General features: G+C 44.7%; 1 protein-coding gene across 1 annotated transcript in view; it reads left to right on the top strand.

Moving 5' to 3' along the window:
* grin2aa (glutamate receptor, ionotropic, N-methyl D-aspartate 2A, a) overlaps window positions 1-18923 on the top strand; it is a gene marked incomplete at its 3' end in the record, with an annotated part of 135412 nt that extends 116489 nt beyond the window's left edge. Inside the window, exons 11-15 of the mRNA XM_079232606.1 lie at window positions 4981-5141; window positions 9997-10086; window positions 11078-11175; window positions 14302-14540; window positions 16965-18923. Coding sequence (XP_079088732.1) covers window positions 4981-5141; window positions 9997-10086; window positions 11078-11175; window positions 14302-14540; window positions 16965-18923 — 2547 coding nt within the window. The remainder of the gene's footprint in view (window positions 1-4980; window positions 5142-9996; window positions 10087-11077; window positions 11176-14301; window positions 14541-16964) is intronic.
* Between the last annotated feature and the right edge of the window lie 233 nt (window positions 18924-19156).

Genomic DNA, 19156 nt, shown 5'->3' with positions numbered 1-19156 from the left:
AAGACAGCGCAGGTAAGAGGAAGGAGAAAAGCCAGCGTCACATCTCAGAATTAGGACTTTTTATCTCATAATTATGATTGTTTTTTTGTGGCGGAAACGGGCTTCCATACATCAACCGTCATCATACATTTTTTAATTGATGTAATTTGGTCGGCCAAATGCTGGAGTTGCCTTTGGGAGCTAGAACATATTTGAATACATCGATGACTTACGAGTGGAAATCCAAGAGTTGTATATGCCACGTGTTGGAGATGCACAATGACACACAATGTCAGCAAATATGTGGTTTTCCTAAAATGATACACTCCTCAACAATACTGTTTGTCAATGGGGTTTTAGCTGGACGCTCTGAAATGATACGAGGTTTGATAATTATTTTAATTGTTTGCCCTTAACATTGTCCATTTAGGCCCTGGATGGCAGGAAGGGCTGTTTAATGAAGAGGGAGACAACAGACCTACTAACCCACCTTACACTGCAAAAAAACTCTTGTTTCTACTCTATATAGTACATATTTTGACTCAAATATATAGTACATATTTTGTTTGAAAACAAAAACTGTTGTAATATTAATTTTTCATGCGCACACACTCCATGAAGCTTGGTCTGTAGTATGAAGTCATTCCTCCCATGTTATCTCAGTCCCTCTCTCAGTAGTGACAGACAACACTTCTACTCAAAAACGATAATACAACATTATTAAACATTTATTTACATGTATCTACCATTTTATTCATATATTCCACTGCTTTTGTGAACCTAAGACCTTTGGTAAACCAATTTCCATCATCAAAACAGTTCGTCCACACGAGTAAAGTTATGTTTTCACAAGAGAAAAGAAGAATTTCAAGAATCAAGCTTTCATTTTTCAGCTTTAGGGCCATATTGTCTATTTATACATGTGCCTTAGGACAATGGTGCCTCATTATACAGAGAGCTGAGATTGTTCTGCAAATGTTGATACACAACACATGAGTATGTATCATATGCAAGTGCCTTTAAAAAAAAGGTGAATTTAAGAAATGATGTAAAATGGAGAACATGACCTCAGGCCCCAGAGGGTTAACGGGTCCGTGGCGTTTTAGGCTGAACGACCACCAGGGATTTGTCTTGACAACGCCGGCTTATTTGTCTCCGCTCGCTGAGCAGGACACGATGTTCTGCTTCCTCAACAGCTGAGAGTCTAGATGTGTTTTTAAAGAAAGGAGAGAGAACAAGTCTGCAAACAAACAAACACTGTAATAACAGCAGTTAGCTGTTTTCTGTCTTTATCTCTACAGTAAAGTGGGACATGGAGCTGAGCCTAGAGTGTAAATGCATCTTCTATCTGCAGTGTGATTGATGCGTTTAAATTACATGGAATCAATGACAAACGCTTCTGGAAACAGCCGCCCTTGAGAGCAGTCTGTCTAACACACACACACACACACACACACACACACACACACACACACACACACATGTTGAAGAAACACATTGTTGCCACACAGCTCTTAAACCAGGGAGCAGTTTCAAAAGTTTGAGGACAAAAAAAAATCGAACTCGAGCAAGATGAAGTTGTGGGAAAGCGTCTCCGGGCTGATCGACAGGGCAACACTTTGCAGTGACAACACAACAATGCTGCTCAGCACCAAAAGAACACAAAGAAACACACACACACACACACACACACAGATTTTGAGAAACCCTGCTTTGAGAGAGACGCAGCACACATCTATACAAATATAACAGAGAGATGTGAGGGAGATGGATAGCAAACAGGAGCGCTAACACAGCTAGAGAGTCTTGAGACGGCAGGACACACACACACACACAAACACACACACACACACACACAAGAAGGGAGTCCTTTGCTTATATAACAATGCAACAAGAGAGCGAGGGGAACAGGAGAGGAGCAGAGCGAAGGAGGAAGAGGAGAGTCGGATAGACGGTCATTCATTTAGAAATAAATAAAAACATTCACCTCTCGAGTGCAATGTATCTCCTCCTGTCTGACACACAGATGCTCTGCTCTTTTATTGCCTCATGATGTCTGCATCTAGCTCTCGTTAGCATCAGCGATTTCACCGCAGACCTTTTGACCCGTGTGGTGGAAAGGCTCTGGTGTATTTAGCCCTCGTGCTGCTCTCAGGTCCCTGCAGACCTCACAGGCTTACGTTACACCTCTCAGCTGCACCGGAGCCTACACACACTCTCGAGGGAAATATTACATCACGCAAATAGCAACACTGGTGTGATATACCGATATTTATATATATATATATATATATATATATATATATATATATATATATATATATATATATATATATATATATACCATATGCCAATCTCTCCATTTGGTTCCACGATGTTTGCAATCAATTTGTTCTGAATGACTTCAGATCATTATTTTCTTTTTCCGTTTCAGTTTAAATAGTAACTTTAAATAGCAGACGCAGATTGTGGTCTGTTTTCATTTTGAACAATATGCAAATTTCCTAAAATAATGATAATTTGCTTTATTTCAGATGACATTTATGATATAGCTAATGTTTTGAGAATGAATAAGTTAACACGTTGCTATTATTACTATATATACCATCTATAATATATACATATATATCATTGTTGTGGGAAAACGAGGGTGGATAACATTGATGATGGCTGCCTTCCGACTGGCCCTGGTAATGGGAGCGCTGGTAATGGGAGCGCTGGTAATGGGAGCGCTGGATCCGTTTACTGGGAGACTCAGTGGAACATAGTCATCGTTAATGTTACCAATTCCAATTTCCAATAGAAAGGACTGCGTGAGGAGCGAGCGGCTCCTGAGGGCGATCGCTCGTGACACACACACACACACACACACACACACACACTGCAAGACATCACCACTAACACACACACAATGCACAGCGGCTGTATCAACGCGCCCTCACCCTGACCTGATTGCACAATAATGCCGTCACACATGTGTGCCGTCAGATACAGTGTGCATAAATATTTAGATATGTATGATGTAGATCCATGAAACTAGTTCACATAAACAATTCAACAATGCAACACAAAGGCACAAATTCAAATTATATGCTGATAAAACCCCTCGTGCACTGACTTTGTGTAGCAGAACAGGAGATAACAGTCGACAGAGTAGATGTATCAGATTGTTATGGATTATTATTTTGACAATATGAAGTGAAACCAGTAATCTACACACACACACACACACACACACACACACAGTTAAGTGGAGCCCGTGATACACACTTCTAATTGATTGGGTTTCAGGCAATGAGGGCAGATTGTGACAGCAGTGCTTGAGGGGAGGTTGTTAGCGGAGCGACAAGCACACTACTACGAAACCCTTGACCTGTACACAGAAGAGATTATACCTGAGAGACACACAGGTGTGTGTGTGTGTGTGTGTAGGGGGGGGAGGGGTTAGACAGAGAAGAGAGAGGGAGAGAGAGAGAGAAGAAGAAGGGAAGTGGCCTCTCAACTGAAGATCCAGTAAAGCCAATGTTATCTTATTGTGCATGGTCCCAACTGAGTCAGCTCAGTTAAATATATATATATATATATATATATAACTGGGTAAAGACGGACCTAAATGGTAAGGGACGTTAGAAAGACCTGTGAAGAGCAGAGCAAATATGCCAACAGTGGAATATAAATATGATGAATCCAGATTAAAAAGTAAAAAACTATCTGAGAGATGTGGTAGAGTTCCAATAAAGGGAATGAGATTCTGCTGCTATATTTCTCAATTTATATCATTTTCACCACTTTGATTAAGTTAATTACGTTGGTAAATTTCCTTAACTTATACTCTGCGATCTACGACTCAAGAGTGAAACGTTGGGATTCCCCGGGGGAAATATAGAGAAACAAAAGCGTAGCAGTGAAGGAGCAGCAGTGGAATCAGATGTGTTTATAGCTTTTATCAGACGGGGACAAACTGAGACGGTGAAGGCGCTCATAGATGTGCAGACTCTTATCGAGCTGCTGAATACTGACAGACAATACAAATCCAACCCGATATCCAGGATGCATAACGGCTTCATTGTGACGCAGTGTGTACATTCAGCTTTTCAGTTAAGTACTTTGAGGTTGGCACACTTTTCTATACATTGGTTTTGGTTACAGGGCGGACGTGAATGCAACCCGTGAGATTGACTTATCAGACTAAACCTTTCATTTTACATGTGTCTCGTGCCATTACATGAATTCTCACGTTTGGGGAAAAGTTTATCATAATTAAATTAGTCAAGAGTCCAAGGAAAGTCCACTCTTAGAAATGAAGGCGCTAACTGGAACCATACACCATGACTCGGCTGGTCCTGATGGGATATCCTGGAAGAACCTTTTGTAGCTGTTCCATTTGGAGAGATGTACATGGTCTCACAAAACAAAAAATCCATAATATGCACTATCAATACGTACTATCGTTCAGCATACTTGTGTGGGAATAAACTTGATCTTTTCAGACGCACTGAACTGTAAGTACCACGTCACTTTGTGAGAGACTCCTTGCCGAGTATGTGAGAATCTAATTGAAAAATATGAATATATATTGCATACATTGAAGCGTTATTGACGTTAGAGAGCTATCATTGCAATTGTCTGATGTGAATTTTGTCATCACTACCGCATTGCATTGTGGGCTATTAATGTCGGTGTAGTGTCCATCTTTTGCATACTGTAACATATGACCTACTATTGGTTACTAAGATTTAACTATCCAGCATAATAAATAGTATGTTAGTGTGGAAGTTTGGACTCAAAACAGGGTTCTTCAGAAGCAAATGGTTCTCAGTAGAACCTCACCCCTTCAGGAAGAACCCTTTTATTTCCACAGCGCTCGCAGCCACCCACACACTCACACAGTTAAAGTCACACAACACACACGTTTGGAATACATTTTGTCTTCTCTCTGCATTCATGTTTAATTTACCCGCCCGCCTGTGTTTTCCTCTCTCCGTCTTTCCTCCGCCACAGTTTCAGAACCCGTACGCGTACTCGCCTCCGTTCCGCTTCGGGACGGTTCCGAACGGTTCCACAGAGAGGAACATCAGGAAGAACTACCCCGCTATGCACCAGTACATGATCAAATATCATCAAACTGGAGTCCAGGACGCACTTGTCAGCCTCAAAACGGGGTAAGGGTGATCACTGGTCCGTGATCAAATATATATATATTTACTAATGCAAAATATTCACCTGTCAACCTCATAAAAGTGTGTGTGTGTCATCTACAGAAAGATATATGTGTAATTGCATGTCTGTGAGTGTGTCTGTGTGTGTGTGTGTGTGTGTGTGACAGCTCCTCTGAGACTGGGGATGAATGGGCTTCCTCATTGGGAACAGCAGGAGCTATTTTTAGAACCGGTCTCTGCAAAGGGACTGGTGGTGGTGGTGGTGTGTTATGGAAGTACATTGATGTCAAAAAAAGAAATTTGAGAGAGCACAAAACAAATTTGAGCGCTACTTAGTCTGCAAGTCGAGCTTTGAGGGGTCAGACTTGTAAGAGCAGAATAAGATTTGCGTATGTATGGGCTTAAAAATCCCCAAGAATGACAAAAACCCTCATTCAATTAATTAAATGAATTGGCAAGTGACCTAGTTATGTTAGAGTGTAATTGATTAAAGTAGCTAGACAGCTACCATGAGATATGCAGCTTTTATTTCCAGCATGTGTCCTTATTTTTGTCTGTAATTATGAGACAAATTGATATATTTGTACATACATTAATAAATAGGCAGATTCTACAGCGCAGATCATCAAGCCCTTAACAATTGGAATTGTAGGTTAGCTATTTTTTTTAGCGACTCTCCTTTTATATCAATATTTGTGCAGACCTCTCGCGTGACCTCTTGCGTCACTTTTGCGATCTAAAGTGGTCCGAAGCTGCCAAAAAATCTCAAATTCTCCCAAATCTTATTCATCTCTTACAAATCTGTGCCCGTGCTCTCTCAAATGTTGACTTGCAGACTGAGTAGCGCTGACATTTTGTGTTGTGCTCCAATAGATTTTTTGCCGTTCATGCACTTCCATAATACATCCGTGAGAGAAAGGAAGGTGGGGATGTTTCATCACCAAGGACAGACCGAGCCAGTGGAACCATGCGGGGTTGGATGGAGAGAGAAGTGGAGGGTAAAGGCAGTGTGAGGGAACGGGAGGAGCAGAGGCAGAGGGGCGACTACCGTCATACCATCACATGGGAGTAAGAGGCCAAGGGCAAAATGCCTGATTGGAGGAAATGAAGGAAGTGTGGAGGGCAGGAGCAAAAGGGCCAAGAGACTAAAGAAGAAGAACGCGGTAATGGGATGAAAAAGGGAGGGCGATGGAAAAAGGGCAAATTGAGGTTAAGAGTAGAGAAGGGAAGGGAGGGAGGAAAGGAGGGGCATTAAGGAATGGAGAGATGGTGAAGAAAAATGGTGGAAAGAACCCGGTAAAGGACAAGAAGTTATTTCTGATTGGTTAATGACTACGGGGTGGGATCCAATCAGAGTTGTCGGCTTAAAGGACGGGCAGAGAGAGAGAGAAATTAAAGAGGACACAGGCAACAAATATGAGGATGTGATTCATGATCCATGGTTTTCGTGTCCGTGTGTCTTTCAGCTCATTCTTTCTCATCCATAAGTCATAAGTAAACTGGATGTAAATACATAAAGACCGGTTAAACCACTGCTGCATCCATAATACTCTCAGTCGCTCTCGCCTGTGTTGCTGTATTAACATACAGCACAGAGGTAAACACACACACACACACACAAAGATGCACCATGTGTAATGTGAACTGCTTAGAAATAAAGACACACACGCTCATGTGTATCAGCGCACACACACACACACACACACCAATACGGCGAGCTGCAGGTGTGTGCAGCCTCTAATACCCTCATTGATAATTCTATTCCGTGGTATTAGCAGATGAGCAGCAGCGTTCAGCTGTTGGAGGCTCGATGGCTGGATTAGCTCTGATCACACATAATGCCGACAGGCTTTACACACAAAATCTGTTACAGCCACGAGAAGCAAAACTATGCACCGGGGGAGTCAAATTGACTGGATTCCCGGGACCTAAATTGCTCACAGTAGCAAGGAGAAATATTTATTAGTATACATGCATTCATGTCTGTCCCCCCCCCCCCCCCCCCCCCCCCCCCCCCAAAAAAAATAGGAAAATGTTGCATGATGCCAACAGGACTGTCGTGCACCAAGCTGACATGCAGGAGAAACCACAGGCGCGCTCATTCATTTGTAATGAGGCCGCCGTGTCGGCACAGCGGGGGTCTCGATGTGCAGGAGGAGAGTGCAGGGTCTGGTAAAAAAAAAAAAAGAAGCTAAACACTCCCTGTTGAAAAGTAGCATACATGCAAACGCACACTGCAGAGGAGGAACTGCTATGGCGAGGACTTTCCAGCGCTTCCAGAAATTCAACATGACGAGTCTCGGCATCTCATGAGTCTTCAACCTGTTTGTATTTCATTTTCTCTCCAACCCAGCCCCCTTGAGCTTTTAATCTCACTGTGCATGCTTTAAGTGGAACTGAATGTTTTTCCTATTAAACTGTCTCTCTTTTGCGAGTGTTTAGGGGTTTGAACAAATGTAATTGTACTGGAAACAAACTTCAACAGAAGGCAAAAAAAGTCATTTTCACATCGTGACCTTCATTTTAAATTAGGATTTGTAGTGTAGATCTGTTGGAATGTTTTCTTCCGGGGCGTACATGCTTCTTTTTTGGTGCTAAATAAGATTCCGAGTCACGCTCAATGCTCATTTTGCCGTGTTAACGATTACATTCAAAAGGTGCAGGGATGGAAAGTGGCATGGAAATCCGTGCCGCTACATTGCATTCGCCCCAAATAAAGGTGTGACAGATTGTGATGGCTGAATCCCTCTCCAAGCCATTAGAGCCACAGCATGTCTGGCCCCGCGTCCACAAACACACACACACACTACACAAATCCATTCCCACCAGTGTGCAGCCACGTGTGAACAATCGCACTCATACCCAAGTGTGCACACACACACACACACACACGCGCGCGGCGACACACAGGAGCGGTTCCCTACATGTTTGGACACACAGCCGGCGTGTGGATGGAGCCGGTGCCGGGTTAAGCTAATTACACAGCTGAACTATCGGCTGGGAGCCTCGGTTAGAGGGCCGGATCTGACATTCAGTAAATGCCAGCCAGTCACTGCGCTATTAGCAAGACTCTCTGTTAGTGTGTGTGTGTGCATGTGTACGTGTGTGTGTGTGTACGTGTGTGTGTGTGTGTGTGTGAGAGCCGGCACCGAGAGTGAGAGAGAGCAGCGGTTAGTGATGGCATCAGTTACATTGAAAATGTCAGTCTGAGTCTGGGCTCTTTTGGTTTGTACGTTCCACTTCGCAACCTGCTTTACTCGTGTGTGTGTGTGTGTGTGTGTGTGTGTGTGTGTGTGTGTGTGTGTGTGTGTGTGTGTGTGTGTGTGTGTGTGTGGACAAGGGCAGAAATAGAAAGCGACTGTAAATATTTCTGTCTGTCAAAAGTACTGAAGCGTGCGGTATCGAAGCGTGCGGTATTGAAGCGTGCGGTATTGAAGCGCGTGGTACTGAAGCGTGCGGTATTGAAGCGTGCGGTATTGAAGCGTGCGGTATTGAAGCGTGCGGTATTGAAGCGTGCGGTATCGAAGCGTGCGGTATCGAAGCGTGCGGTATTGAAGCGTGCGGTATTGAAGCGTGCGGTATTGAAGCGTGCGGTATTGAAGCGTGCGGTATTGAAGCGCGTGGTACTGAAGCGTGCGGTATTGAAGCGTGCGGTATTGAAGCGCGTGGTATTGAAGCGTGCGGTATTGAAGCGTGCGGTATCGAAGCGCGTGGTATTGAAGCGTGCGGTATCGAAGCGTGCGGTATTGAAGCGTGCGGTATTGAAGCGCGTGGTACTGAAGCGTGTGGTATTGAAGCGTGCGGTATCGAAGCGCGTGGTTCTGAAGCGTGCGGTATCGAAGCGTGTGGTATTGAAGCGTGCGGTATTAAAGCGTGCGGTATAAAAGCGTGCGGTATCGAAGCGTACAGTATTGAAGCGTACGGTACTGAAGCGTACGGTACTGAAGCGTACGGTATTGAAGCGTACAGTATTGAAGCGTACGGTACTGAAGCGTGCGGTACTGAAGCGTGCGGTATTGAAGCGTACGGTATTGAAGCGTACAGTATTGAAGCGTACAGTATTGAAGCGTACGGTACTGAAGCGTGTGGTATTGAAGCGTGCGGTATTGAAGCGTGTGGTACTGAAGCGTACAGTATTGAAGCGTGCGGTATTGAAGCGTGCGGTACTGAAGCGTACAGTATTGAAGCGTGCGGTACTGAAGCGTGCGGTACTGAAGCGTACAGTATTGAAGCGTGCGGTATTGAAGCGTGCGGTACTGAAGCGTACAGTATTGAAGCGTGCGGTATTGAAGCGTGCGGTACTGAAGCGTACAGTATTGAAGCGTGCGGTACTGAAGCGTGCGGTACTGAAGCGTACAGTATTGAAGCGTGCGGTATTGAAGCGTGCGGTACTGAAGCGTACAGTATTGAAGCGTGCGGTATTGAAGCGTGCGGTATTGAAGCGTACAGTATTGAAGCGTACGGTATTGAAGCGTGTGGTACTGAAGCGTGCGGTATTGAAGCGTGCGGTACTGAAGCGTGCGGTACTGAAGCATACGGTACTGAAGCGTGCGGTATTGAAGCGTGCGGTATCGAACCGGCGGCCCGATCCCCAGCGTGTCCCCTGTGCGTTCGGTTGCGCTCGGATTGCCGTCCTATTGGAGATGATTTAACGCTAGAATTGATCCGCAAGCAACACATTCTGGACAAAATAAGCCCTCCTCTGCTTTCTGTCGCCTCCCGTCCACTTCTCACTCACTCTCTTTTATATAATATACACCAAAAAAAAAAACTGAAACCCCTCATGCATCTTCATCCCCTCCCTCTGTCTGTTTTCTTCTGTCTCTTTCCTCTGTTCTTTTTTTCTCATCCTTTGCAGGAAGCTGGACGCCTTCATCTATGACGCGGCCGTTTTGAACTATGCGGCCGGCAGAGATGAGGGATGTAAGCTGGTGACCATTGGCAGCGGGTAACCAAAGCTTTGATTCTTTCAAAAAAAAAGACACTTTCACTGTGGATTGTCTTCACGTCACGGTCCGACCCCGCCATCCGTTGGTCCAAACCATTGTGTACAGTCGTGTGAAGGGTTTGTTTGTGGTTGTGATGCGCAGATACATGTAAATACAAGCTACATGGGTTATGCCGCTGCTCATTTATTGAGGCTGTATCGCACGTAAAAAGTGAAAAGTCAAAATGCAACATTTTGGGAAATGCGCTTAATTGCTTTTTTGCTGAGAGTTAGATGGGAAGATTGACCACCTTCATGTCTGTACAGTAAGTATGAAGCTACCAGCGGCAGCCGGCTAACTTAGCTTAGCACAAAGACTGAAAACAGAGGGAACAGCTAGCCTGCCTCTGTCTAAAGGTAACAAAGACCAGTGTCTCCAGGTGTGAACATGTGGCGTCGCTGACTGTGACACATAGATATATAACGCTAATAATAGGAACACATGTACATGTTTAATGGAGAGGTACATGTTTTTGGGGTCCATCTTGAAACGACACTCACACGCCCGTGTGTGCATTTTAAGTCCTGGTGGTTTTCGTGGATGGCTCCTCCTCTCCACACTGCAGAGAGATCTATTTTTAGAGCACTTGAACACTGTAAATGCTTTAAGAAGAGACCTCTTCAAGGCCAGTGTGGAGCGGCGGGATGATCAAAGCGGCCGGCAGCGTTTCAATGGACACACGTGGCAGTGTTGTTATAAGATAGACCTGAAAAAACGGAAAACCTACCCTTTTGATGTTCGACACTAACAAAAAAACACATTAGTCGCAGCGCTTTTGATTCCGCGACCGTACTTCACGACATTTAAATGCATCGGTATGCATGAGGCGTCTCCTCGGAGAGAGGTATTATTTAATCTGGAGGGGATGAAGGTGAGAACCATTTTCTTCAAAGGTTAAAATATGTTGTCTTCTGTGTGTGTTTGTGTGCGTTCGGATGTGCTTGCGTTCAGGTACATCTTCGCCACCACCGGCTACGGCATCGCCCTGCAGAAAGGCTCCTACTGGAAACGACAGGTGGACCTGGCCATCCTGGCCATCATCGGAGACGGTGAGAAACGCACCGGCGCCGCGTTCTCATGCACAAATTCAAAAGTGCATGACACTACCCCGCGAAGGCAAAAGGTTACACTGTTCCTTGCCAACATTGTAATTCATGCACACACACACAAACACACACACACACACACTCATCTCTACTGCCTTGTCTGCTGACAGCACAAAGGGAAAGCAGTGAAGTATAAATAGTCCTTTGATGTTATTCTGGACACAAAAGGCTGCTCTAAACAGAGGGCAGAGTGTGTAAGTTATTCTAATGTATTCCTCTCTGCAGCACCAGATTTGTGTGCACGTGTGTGTGTGTGTGTGTGTGTGTGTGTGTGTGTGTGTGTGTGTGTGTGAGCATTACTCTGAATCACCCTGTTCCTTTATTACAGTAGCTTCAGAAGTTCTTATATAAACAATTTTCCAACTGCAAAACAGAGGGAAAGTGAGCCGGCTTGAGCTTTTAGTGACAGATTCATTTACATTTTACATGGAAAGCATTTTGCTGATGCGGGCGCTCACAGCCACTCACATTAAGTGCACTGGAGTTGATTAAATGAACATTGGTGTCACAATAATCCTCTCTAACCAAATCTTATCAGGGCTGCAGAGCACACAGGACCACGCTCCATCATGAGCCACGGCTTGGAGAACTTTGTAGAAACATCTGGTTCAGATTTTTTTTTTTTTTTTAAATACAAAAGTGAGAGAGAAGGCAAGAAGGGAAAGAGATTTAATTGCAAATAGCGCGCGTGTGTGTGTGTGTGTGTGTGTGAATGGAGGAAGATAAAGAGGACATAGAAGGATGGAGAAAGTGATGAGAGAGACGAGAGCACGATGTGAGAGGAAGACGAGGAAAGACTGGGTGTCAGGTAGAGAGAGAGAGAGAGAGAGAGAGAGAGAGGAGGGCAGATCCCTGATAGATGACAGAGACTTGGCAGATGGTTCTTGATCAGGTCGACACAATGTGGTGGAGAGCGTGCAGCTTGTTCCCGGACAGAGAGAAGATGTGTTCAGGGAAGAAGGTGAAGAGCAAACAGACGGCCGTCTGGAAACATGGCGAAGGGTTAAACTAACTGTAATGTTTGTCAAAATGTACTTAAAATGGAAATACTGTACGGTATCTTTGATATATCCTACTTTCATGCGGCACAATCCACACTAAATATCATTCAGTCACGATCTGGAACTGTTTTTTTTCAGGAGGTAGAGTTATTTCAAAGTGCAGATAAGCCTTCTGAAGAAACTTTCCCTGAGCACAATGTCCTAAACAGTAATGGATTCTGTGTGTGGGTGTGTGGGTCATAATAATGTAACAGAGAAGACGTTGCACTCTCATATCTTCAATTAAATGTTCTTTTAATTTTTTTTTCTGAACATTTTCTTAATGCCCTGAAATTGTGGACGAAACTTGCAGAGAAACTTGTGTTCCTGTGTTCCAGATGACTGGTGCTTGAGCTGTCAGACGCTGAAAAGGGAACACAATTTGAATTGCAGCAATATGTTGCCCCCCAAACACACACACACACACACACCGTAGTCAAGGCAATATTGCAGACAGTCACAGCTCCCCGAAGCTTTTCCCTTGCGCTTGATTAAAAGACAAAGTGAGCTGTTTCTATCTAAATATCTAATTTATTTCAACATCATTTTGCTGCAAATTCCAAGCACATCATAAAGTCTTATTAAAAAAAAGTGGTGCCGTGGCTACATTCATTGGTTTATTTGGGTCTAACCGGAGATGAATCCTCCTCAGTCGTCCAAAAAGGTTTAATGGCGTCTCGGTGAGTCTGCGGCCGTAAGACATGTAGCCGAACACCAGCGTGATATTTGTCTTTCCCCACTAGCAGCCTCGGTTATCCGGCCCCGGATGACACAGATTGGATTAGCCACGCACCAAATGTCACAGAGGAAGCCGCATGGGGGACGGAGAGGGGGATGAGCAGAGATAAGGTCTTTGTTGCTTTCCACCTGTCGGTCATTAACACTGAAGGAACTGTCTCTTTGCTCTATCAGCTTGAGGCCCAGTGGCTGGTGATGCCTATAGAAAGGTATTTTAAACACCAGCACCCGAAATATATATATATATATATATATATATATATATATATATATATATATATATATATATATATATATACTGTATAAAGTTTGGGGTCACCCAGACAAATTTTCAGTTTCTTCGCAATTTCTCTCATGGAATAGCCTTCATTTCTAAGAACAAGAATAGACTGGCGAGTTTCACTTTTTCTGGCCATTTTGAGAGTATAATGGAACCCACACATGTGATGCTGTGCATAGGAAGGCCATGTTTTATAGCTTTTCAAGGGTTTTCTAATCATCCGTTAGTCTTCTATGTGATGAGCAAACACAATGTACCATTAGAACACTGAGGGATAGCTGCTGGAAATGGGCCTCTATACACCGATGTAGATATTTCATTAAAAAACAGACGTTTCAACCCAGAATAGTCATTTACCACATTTACAATGTACAGTGTATTTCTGATTAATTTAATGTTATCTTCATTGAAAAAAACAGTGCTTTTCTTTGAAAAAAAAGGACATTTCTAAGTGACCCCACACTTTAGAATGGTTGTGTATATATATATATATATATATATATATATATATATATATATATATATATATATATATATATATATATAAAGCATTCCACCTATATAGGTTGACACGGGTCTTTTTAAACTGAAGTCACCCAAAAGTAGACATTATTTGCCACGATCACTATTTCAAAATAAATTATTCTTTGTTTTTTGTTATAATTTAAAAAAAGCATATTCTACTCCTCATCTGCTTTATTTAAATAGTACTAATATAGTTCTCTTTGCAGATGATATCACCGTATATCATACGATAGCATCAATTTATTTAAAAGTAGATGAAAAAATGTAAGCTTTTACAGAACGTGTTATGTATATCCACGGTAACTTCAGCAGTAATTATAAATGAAAATCTCTAATTTGTTCAATATGGAATCAAAACTTTCACTTTTAATTCTATGGTTGATGCTTTTTCAAACCCCAATGATGCGTTTAGTAAAGGATTTGAGTCTCTCTCTCTATGTCTCTCTCTCTCTGTCTCTCTCTCTCACTCTCTCTCTCACTTTCCAGGTGAAATGGAGGAACTCGAGGCCCAGTGGCTGACAGGAATCTGCCACAATGAGAAGAACGAGGTGATGTCCAGTCAGCTCGACGTGGACAACATGGCCGGCGTCTTCTACATGCTGGCCACGGCCATGGGCCTCTCCCTCATCACCTTCGTCTCCGAGCATCTCTTCTACTGGAGGCTCCGGTACTGCTTCACTGGAGTCTGCACCGGCACGCCGGGCCTTCTGTTCTCCATCAGTCGGGTGAGGACCAGTTTGTGTACAAGTAGTTATGTGTGTGTGTGTATCTGTGTGTGTGGATTCTTTATCCGTAGAAACAGCTGCTACTGGAAGCACTGTGTCTGATTTTGGGTTATCTGTGCGTCCGTCCCATTCTCGTATCTCATATCTCAGAGACAAATCGAGATAACTCGGCAATAGACGTCCATTTGGACTCAAGGACGAAGGTCAAGGTCGCCTCAACTCAGGGACGCCTGGAGGGGATTTCATTAAATCCGTCACAAACATCCAGTTGGACCCGAGGATAAGCTGATTAGATTTTGGTGGTCAAAGGTCACTGTGAATTGGCAATAATCCGTATGCTAATTTTGACAATTTTCATTCATGACATTTTAGACAGTGGTTGTAAACTGCAACACGACAGAGGCAAACCACCACTAGGCTGTGATTACACCGTAAAAGTCGGGTTACAAGCCGCTCCTACCTCCTGTCAGTGTCCCGCTGTAGCAAGCTAGCAGCAGCGCTAGCTAGCTCCCCACTGCTGCTGCTAATGCCCGCTTCCCATCTGCCCAAGACAGGTCTCAAGCCGGGGCTGGTCCTGCTACCTTCGGTGGTTGTTGGGGAGCTAGCGGGGAGCTAGCAGGGAGCTAGCGGCGCGCTAGCGGAAGTTAGAGGAGAGCTAGCGGAAGTTACCGGGGAACTAGCATTAGCGAAAAGGGGACACTGGCCGAAGGTAGTAGCGGCGTGTAACCCGACTTTTACGGTAGTTTTGGGTTCAGTAGAACAAAAAAAGCTCCAGCTTTGCACAGAATTTAGATTTGTGTTTTGTTCATATTTAACACTTTGGAACAAACAGTGTTGAAGTTCGCCTAATAGTCAACTCACAGTAACAAGCCATTGAGTGTATGCGAATACCAGCATGTGGCTTTGTATATCTTTGAATATCTGGGCCTGGGCTGTACGGTCTAAGGAAGCACTGCATCTACAATAGTGCATTATTGGGGTCAGATCCTGGTTCTATATTCTAGAAGCGGAACAGCAGAGAAAGCATGCACACACACACACACATGCAGAAGAAGAGTTCTGCTAAATTAAGAAACTGGCTGAGGCGGAAGGGCATCCCTGAATATTGACAAAAATATTGACAAAAATAGATCCTAATTGCAACATGTTTTTGGGGTGAAATCCTAGCAATCCCACGCAAAATCAGTCTATTCTCCCTCGCTCTGTTCTGAAAGGTCAGCGTTTCTTCCTCGTTGCAGGTGAGAACTAGAAGACATGGACGTGCATCGCTAAACGCACTGCGGTGCCTCTGCACTATTCTGTTTTCAAAGCTACCAGAGCGGGGTAGTGAGGAGACAAATACTCCGAGAGGAGATAAAGTGAGGTGTTCTCCAAAATGACGTTATTTCAAAGTGAGAATTAGAGGGAAAAAGACATCCTTAATGGGATGTCTTGTGTTGATGAGCTTCACAAAATGTGTGCTGAGCCAAAAAGTACTTTGAATTTGTTAACGTTTTTAGGATGTATTTGTCTCAGTGAGGAGAAAAGTTGCCTTTGCTTTTTTCACTGTAAGATCTCCATGACATCACTGTTAGACGTTAATATTGGCAGATCTTGTTTTGCTGTCTATTTCCAAAAGACTGGCTTTATTAGCCTCCCTCACAGTTATAATGATGGCAATTTATTCTGTTTACACAAAAGCAACGTCGCCCCCGTCGTGCCTCTAAGGGAGTCTTGGGGCATACAGTTATGAGAGACGCTGTATTGTACCAGTTTTTCATATTTTTTAGGTCATTGTTGATTCAGGTTATTTTGCTCAGATTAATCATAGTGTACTCTTATATGCTGGTACACATTTTGCAAATAGTTCTACTGCTAAATGACTGGAGCTGCAGAAAGACGTCGCATCGCAGTTTGTCTGTTTCCTGTGGATAGAAACTGCTTTTAGGATTTGTTTTGTTGTTTCTGTGTATTTCTAATTAATTCTGAATCCTTTTAACTTAAGAATGATTCATGTGGTTTTAATGTGCCATCCTCTTCTATCAATCACGGTTGTGTTGATGATTCATATTTTAGACAAGGCGAATTCCCAAATTCACTAAGTGACACGATTTGATTTCCTTTATAAAGTGAACAAGCATGTTTCAGAGGAAATGGAAATGAAAGAAAGCCTAATTTAATACTGTTTTAAGTTTGTGTTGGTCGAATGTACTCTGGTTGGCTTAGTCACTACCAATTTAATAAATTCAACAAAACACACAGACCACAAATATGTTTGGCCATAATAGATACAAAATAATGAATTTGTTTTTCTCCACTTCTCCCTCAATCCCTCTTCATGTTTGATTCTCCCTCTCTTCCATTTTATACCGTTGCACCTCCCTTCTTTATTTGACTCCTCCCCCCCCACCCCTTCCACTTGTTTATCCACTTGTCTTCATGCAGGGGATCTGGAGTTGCATCCATGGAGTCCACATTGACATGAAGAAAAAGACAGATCTGGATTTTAGTCCGCAGGACAAAATGCTTAAACTCATTAAATCAGCCAAACAGATGACCAACATGTCAAACCTGGGTGGCTCCCATATGAATTCACCCAAACGAGAATTCATGCACTCGGCTGGTCCCATGATTATGGACATGATGGCAGAGAAGGGCAACTTCATCTACGCTGACAACCGAAGCTACGCTCCCAAAGACATGATCTACGGGGACACTGGCGACCTGCAGTCTTACCTTGCCAACCGCCACAAAGACCACCTTAACAACTACATCTTCCAAGGAGGCCAGCATCCCCTGACCCTGAATGACGCCAACCCCAACTCGGTCGAGGTGGCAGTGAGTGCCGAGTCAGTCCAGACGAACGCCAAGCCGCCCCGGACCCTGTGGAAGAAGTCGGTCGACACGCTTCGCTCGGTGCCTCCCGGGCCCCCTCCGATGCCCGACATGCTGATGCCGGACCCGCGGATGTCCATGAAGACGCAGCGCTACCTCCCCGAGGACGCGGCCCACTCCGACATCTCCGACTGTTCCAGCAGGGCGGCCTCCTACAAGGACCCGGAAAATAACAAGCACCTGAAGCCCAAGGACAACTTAAAAAAAAGATCTGTGCCGTCGAAATACCCAAGGGACTGCAGCGAGGTAGAGCTGTCCTACTTAAAGACTAAGCAGGTCATCGGCGGACCCAACCAAAGCGGGAGAGGAGGAGGAGAGAAAGTTTTCACCATCGACTCCGACCGAGAGCTGAGCCTGCACTCGGACCCCGTTCACTACCGCGAAAGTCGCGGCCTCGCCGCAGATGATTTGGATTACCCTGAGATCTACTCCGACCACAGTGACTACCGGAAGTGTGAGCAGCCCATCATTCATCTCAACTCCTCACCTTTGCATCACACCGACTCAGATCTTCTGCCAGACCCCGCTTACTCTAAACACTACAGCCTGAAGGAGAAAAACATTGTCATGTCCCCACATGAATCCATGGATCGCTACAAACAGACACACTGCCGCTCCTGCTTGTCCAAAGTGTCCGCTAGCTACCCGCCGGGAGCGCCGTACACTCCCGCTGTACCGGCCGCGGCTTCCGCCACGCGCTCACCCTATAATCGGTGTGAAGCATGCCTCCACACGGCTAACCTGTATGACATTAGCGAGGACCAGCTCCTCGCAGACCCCTTGATCAGCCCCACCATGCACCACCAGCAGCAGCAGGAACCGGACGACATGTTCGGTCTGTATTGGCCCCAGACGGACGGGCCGCACGTTCAGAAACGAAACCGCTTGAGGCTGAGTCGTCAGCACTCCTTCGACAACATCATGCTAGAAAAGCCCAAGGACGTGGACCTGTGCCGACCGGCGCGCAGCGTCAGCCTCAAGGACAAGGACCGCTTCTTGGACTCCACCTCTGACTCGCACTACGCGAACCTCTTTGGCATGCGTCCCAACTCCGGCAGACTGTTTGGCACCGGGTCCAAATCCATGATGTTTAACCACAACCTGGAGGAGAGCAAGAGGAGCAAGTCTCTGTACCCGACCCATGGCTCGGATAACCCTTTCCTCGGCCACTCGTTGAGGGACGACACCAGCAGCAGACTGGTCCACGGGCGTAGCTCCTCTGATATTTACAAACAGCTGGCGGTGGCCTCGTCCGCAGCCGTCGTCGGAGCGCCCCCCATCAAAACACGCAACGACGCGAACAATCTACGCTCTTCCGTAAAATCCACCACTTCATACTGCTCACGGGACGGGCGGATAGCCAATGACATGTACAATAAAGAGCATGTTATGCCTTACTCAGCCACTAAGACTAGTGCATACCCGGCCCCACGTGGCGTCCTAAACTCAGCCCAGTTCAGCAATAGACGGGTGTATAAAAAAATCCCCAGTCTGGAGTCAGATGTTTAGTTGACATAAGAAATAATGTGTTCTCTCCTCCTTACTGCTCTCTGGGTTTGTATTATAATTTACCAACTATGTTATCCTACAAGGGATGCCATAGCCACACTACGTTTTTCTTCTTCTCTTTGACATTGTAATCCAAAAGAACTTGTGCCCACTCGGGTATGACAGTACTACTACTACTACTCTCTTTGCAGATGATATCACCGTTTTTGTCCATCCTCTGCCATGTACCAATG

The sequence above is a fragment of the Taurulus bubalis genome (genome assembly GCF_910589615.1).
Source record: "Taurulus bubalis genome assembly, chromosome: 17".
In the NCBI taxonomy this organism is placed as follows: Eukaryota; Metazoa; Chordata; class Actinopteri; order Perciformes; family Cottidae; genus Taurulus; species Taurulus bubalis.
Note: the sequence above shows the minus strand (reverse complement) of the source record. Positions and strands in the feature narration are given on the sequence as shown.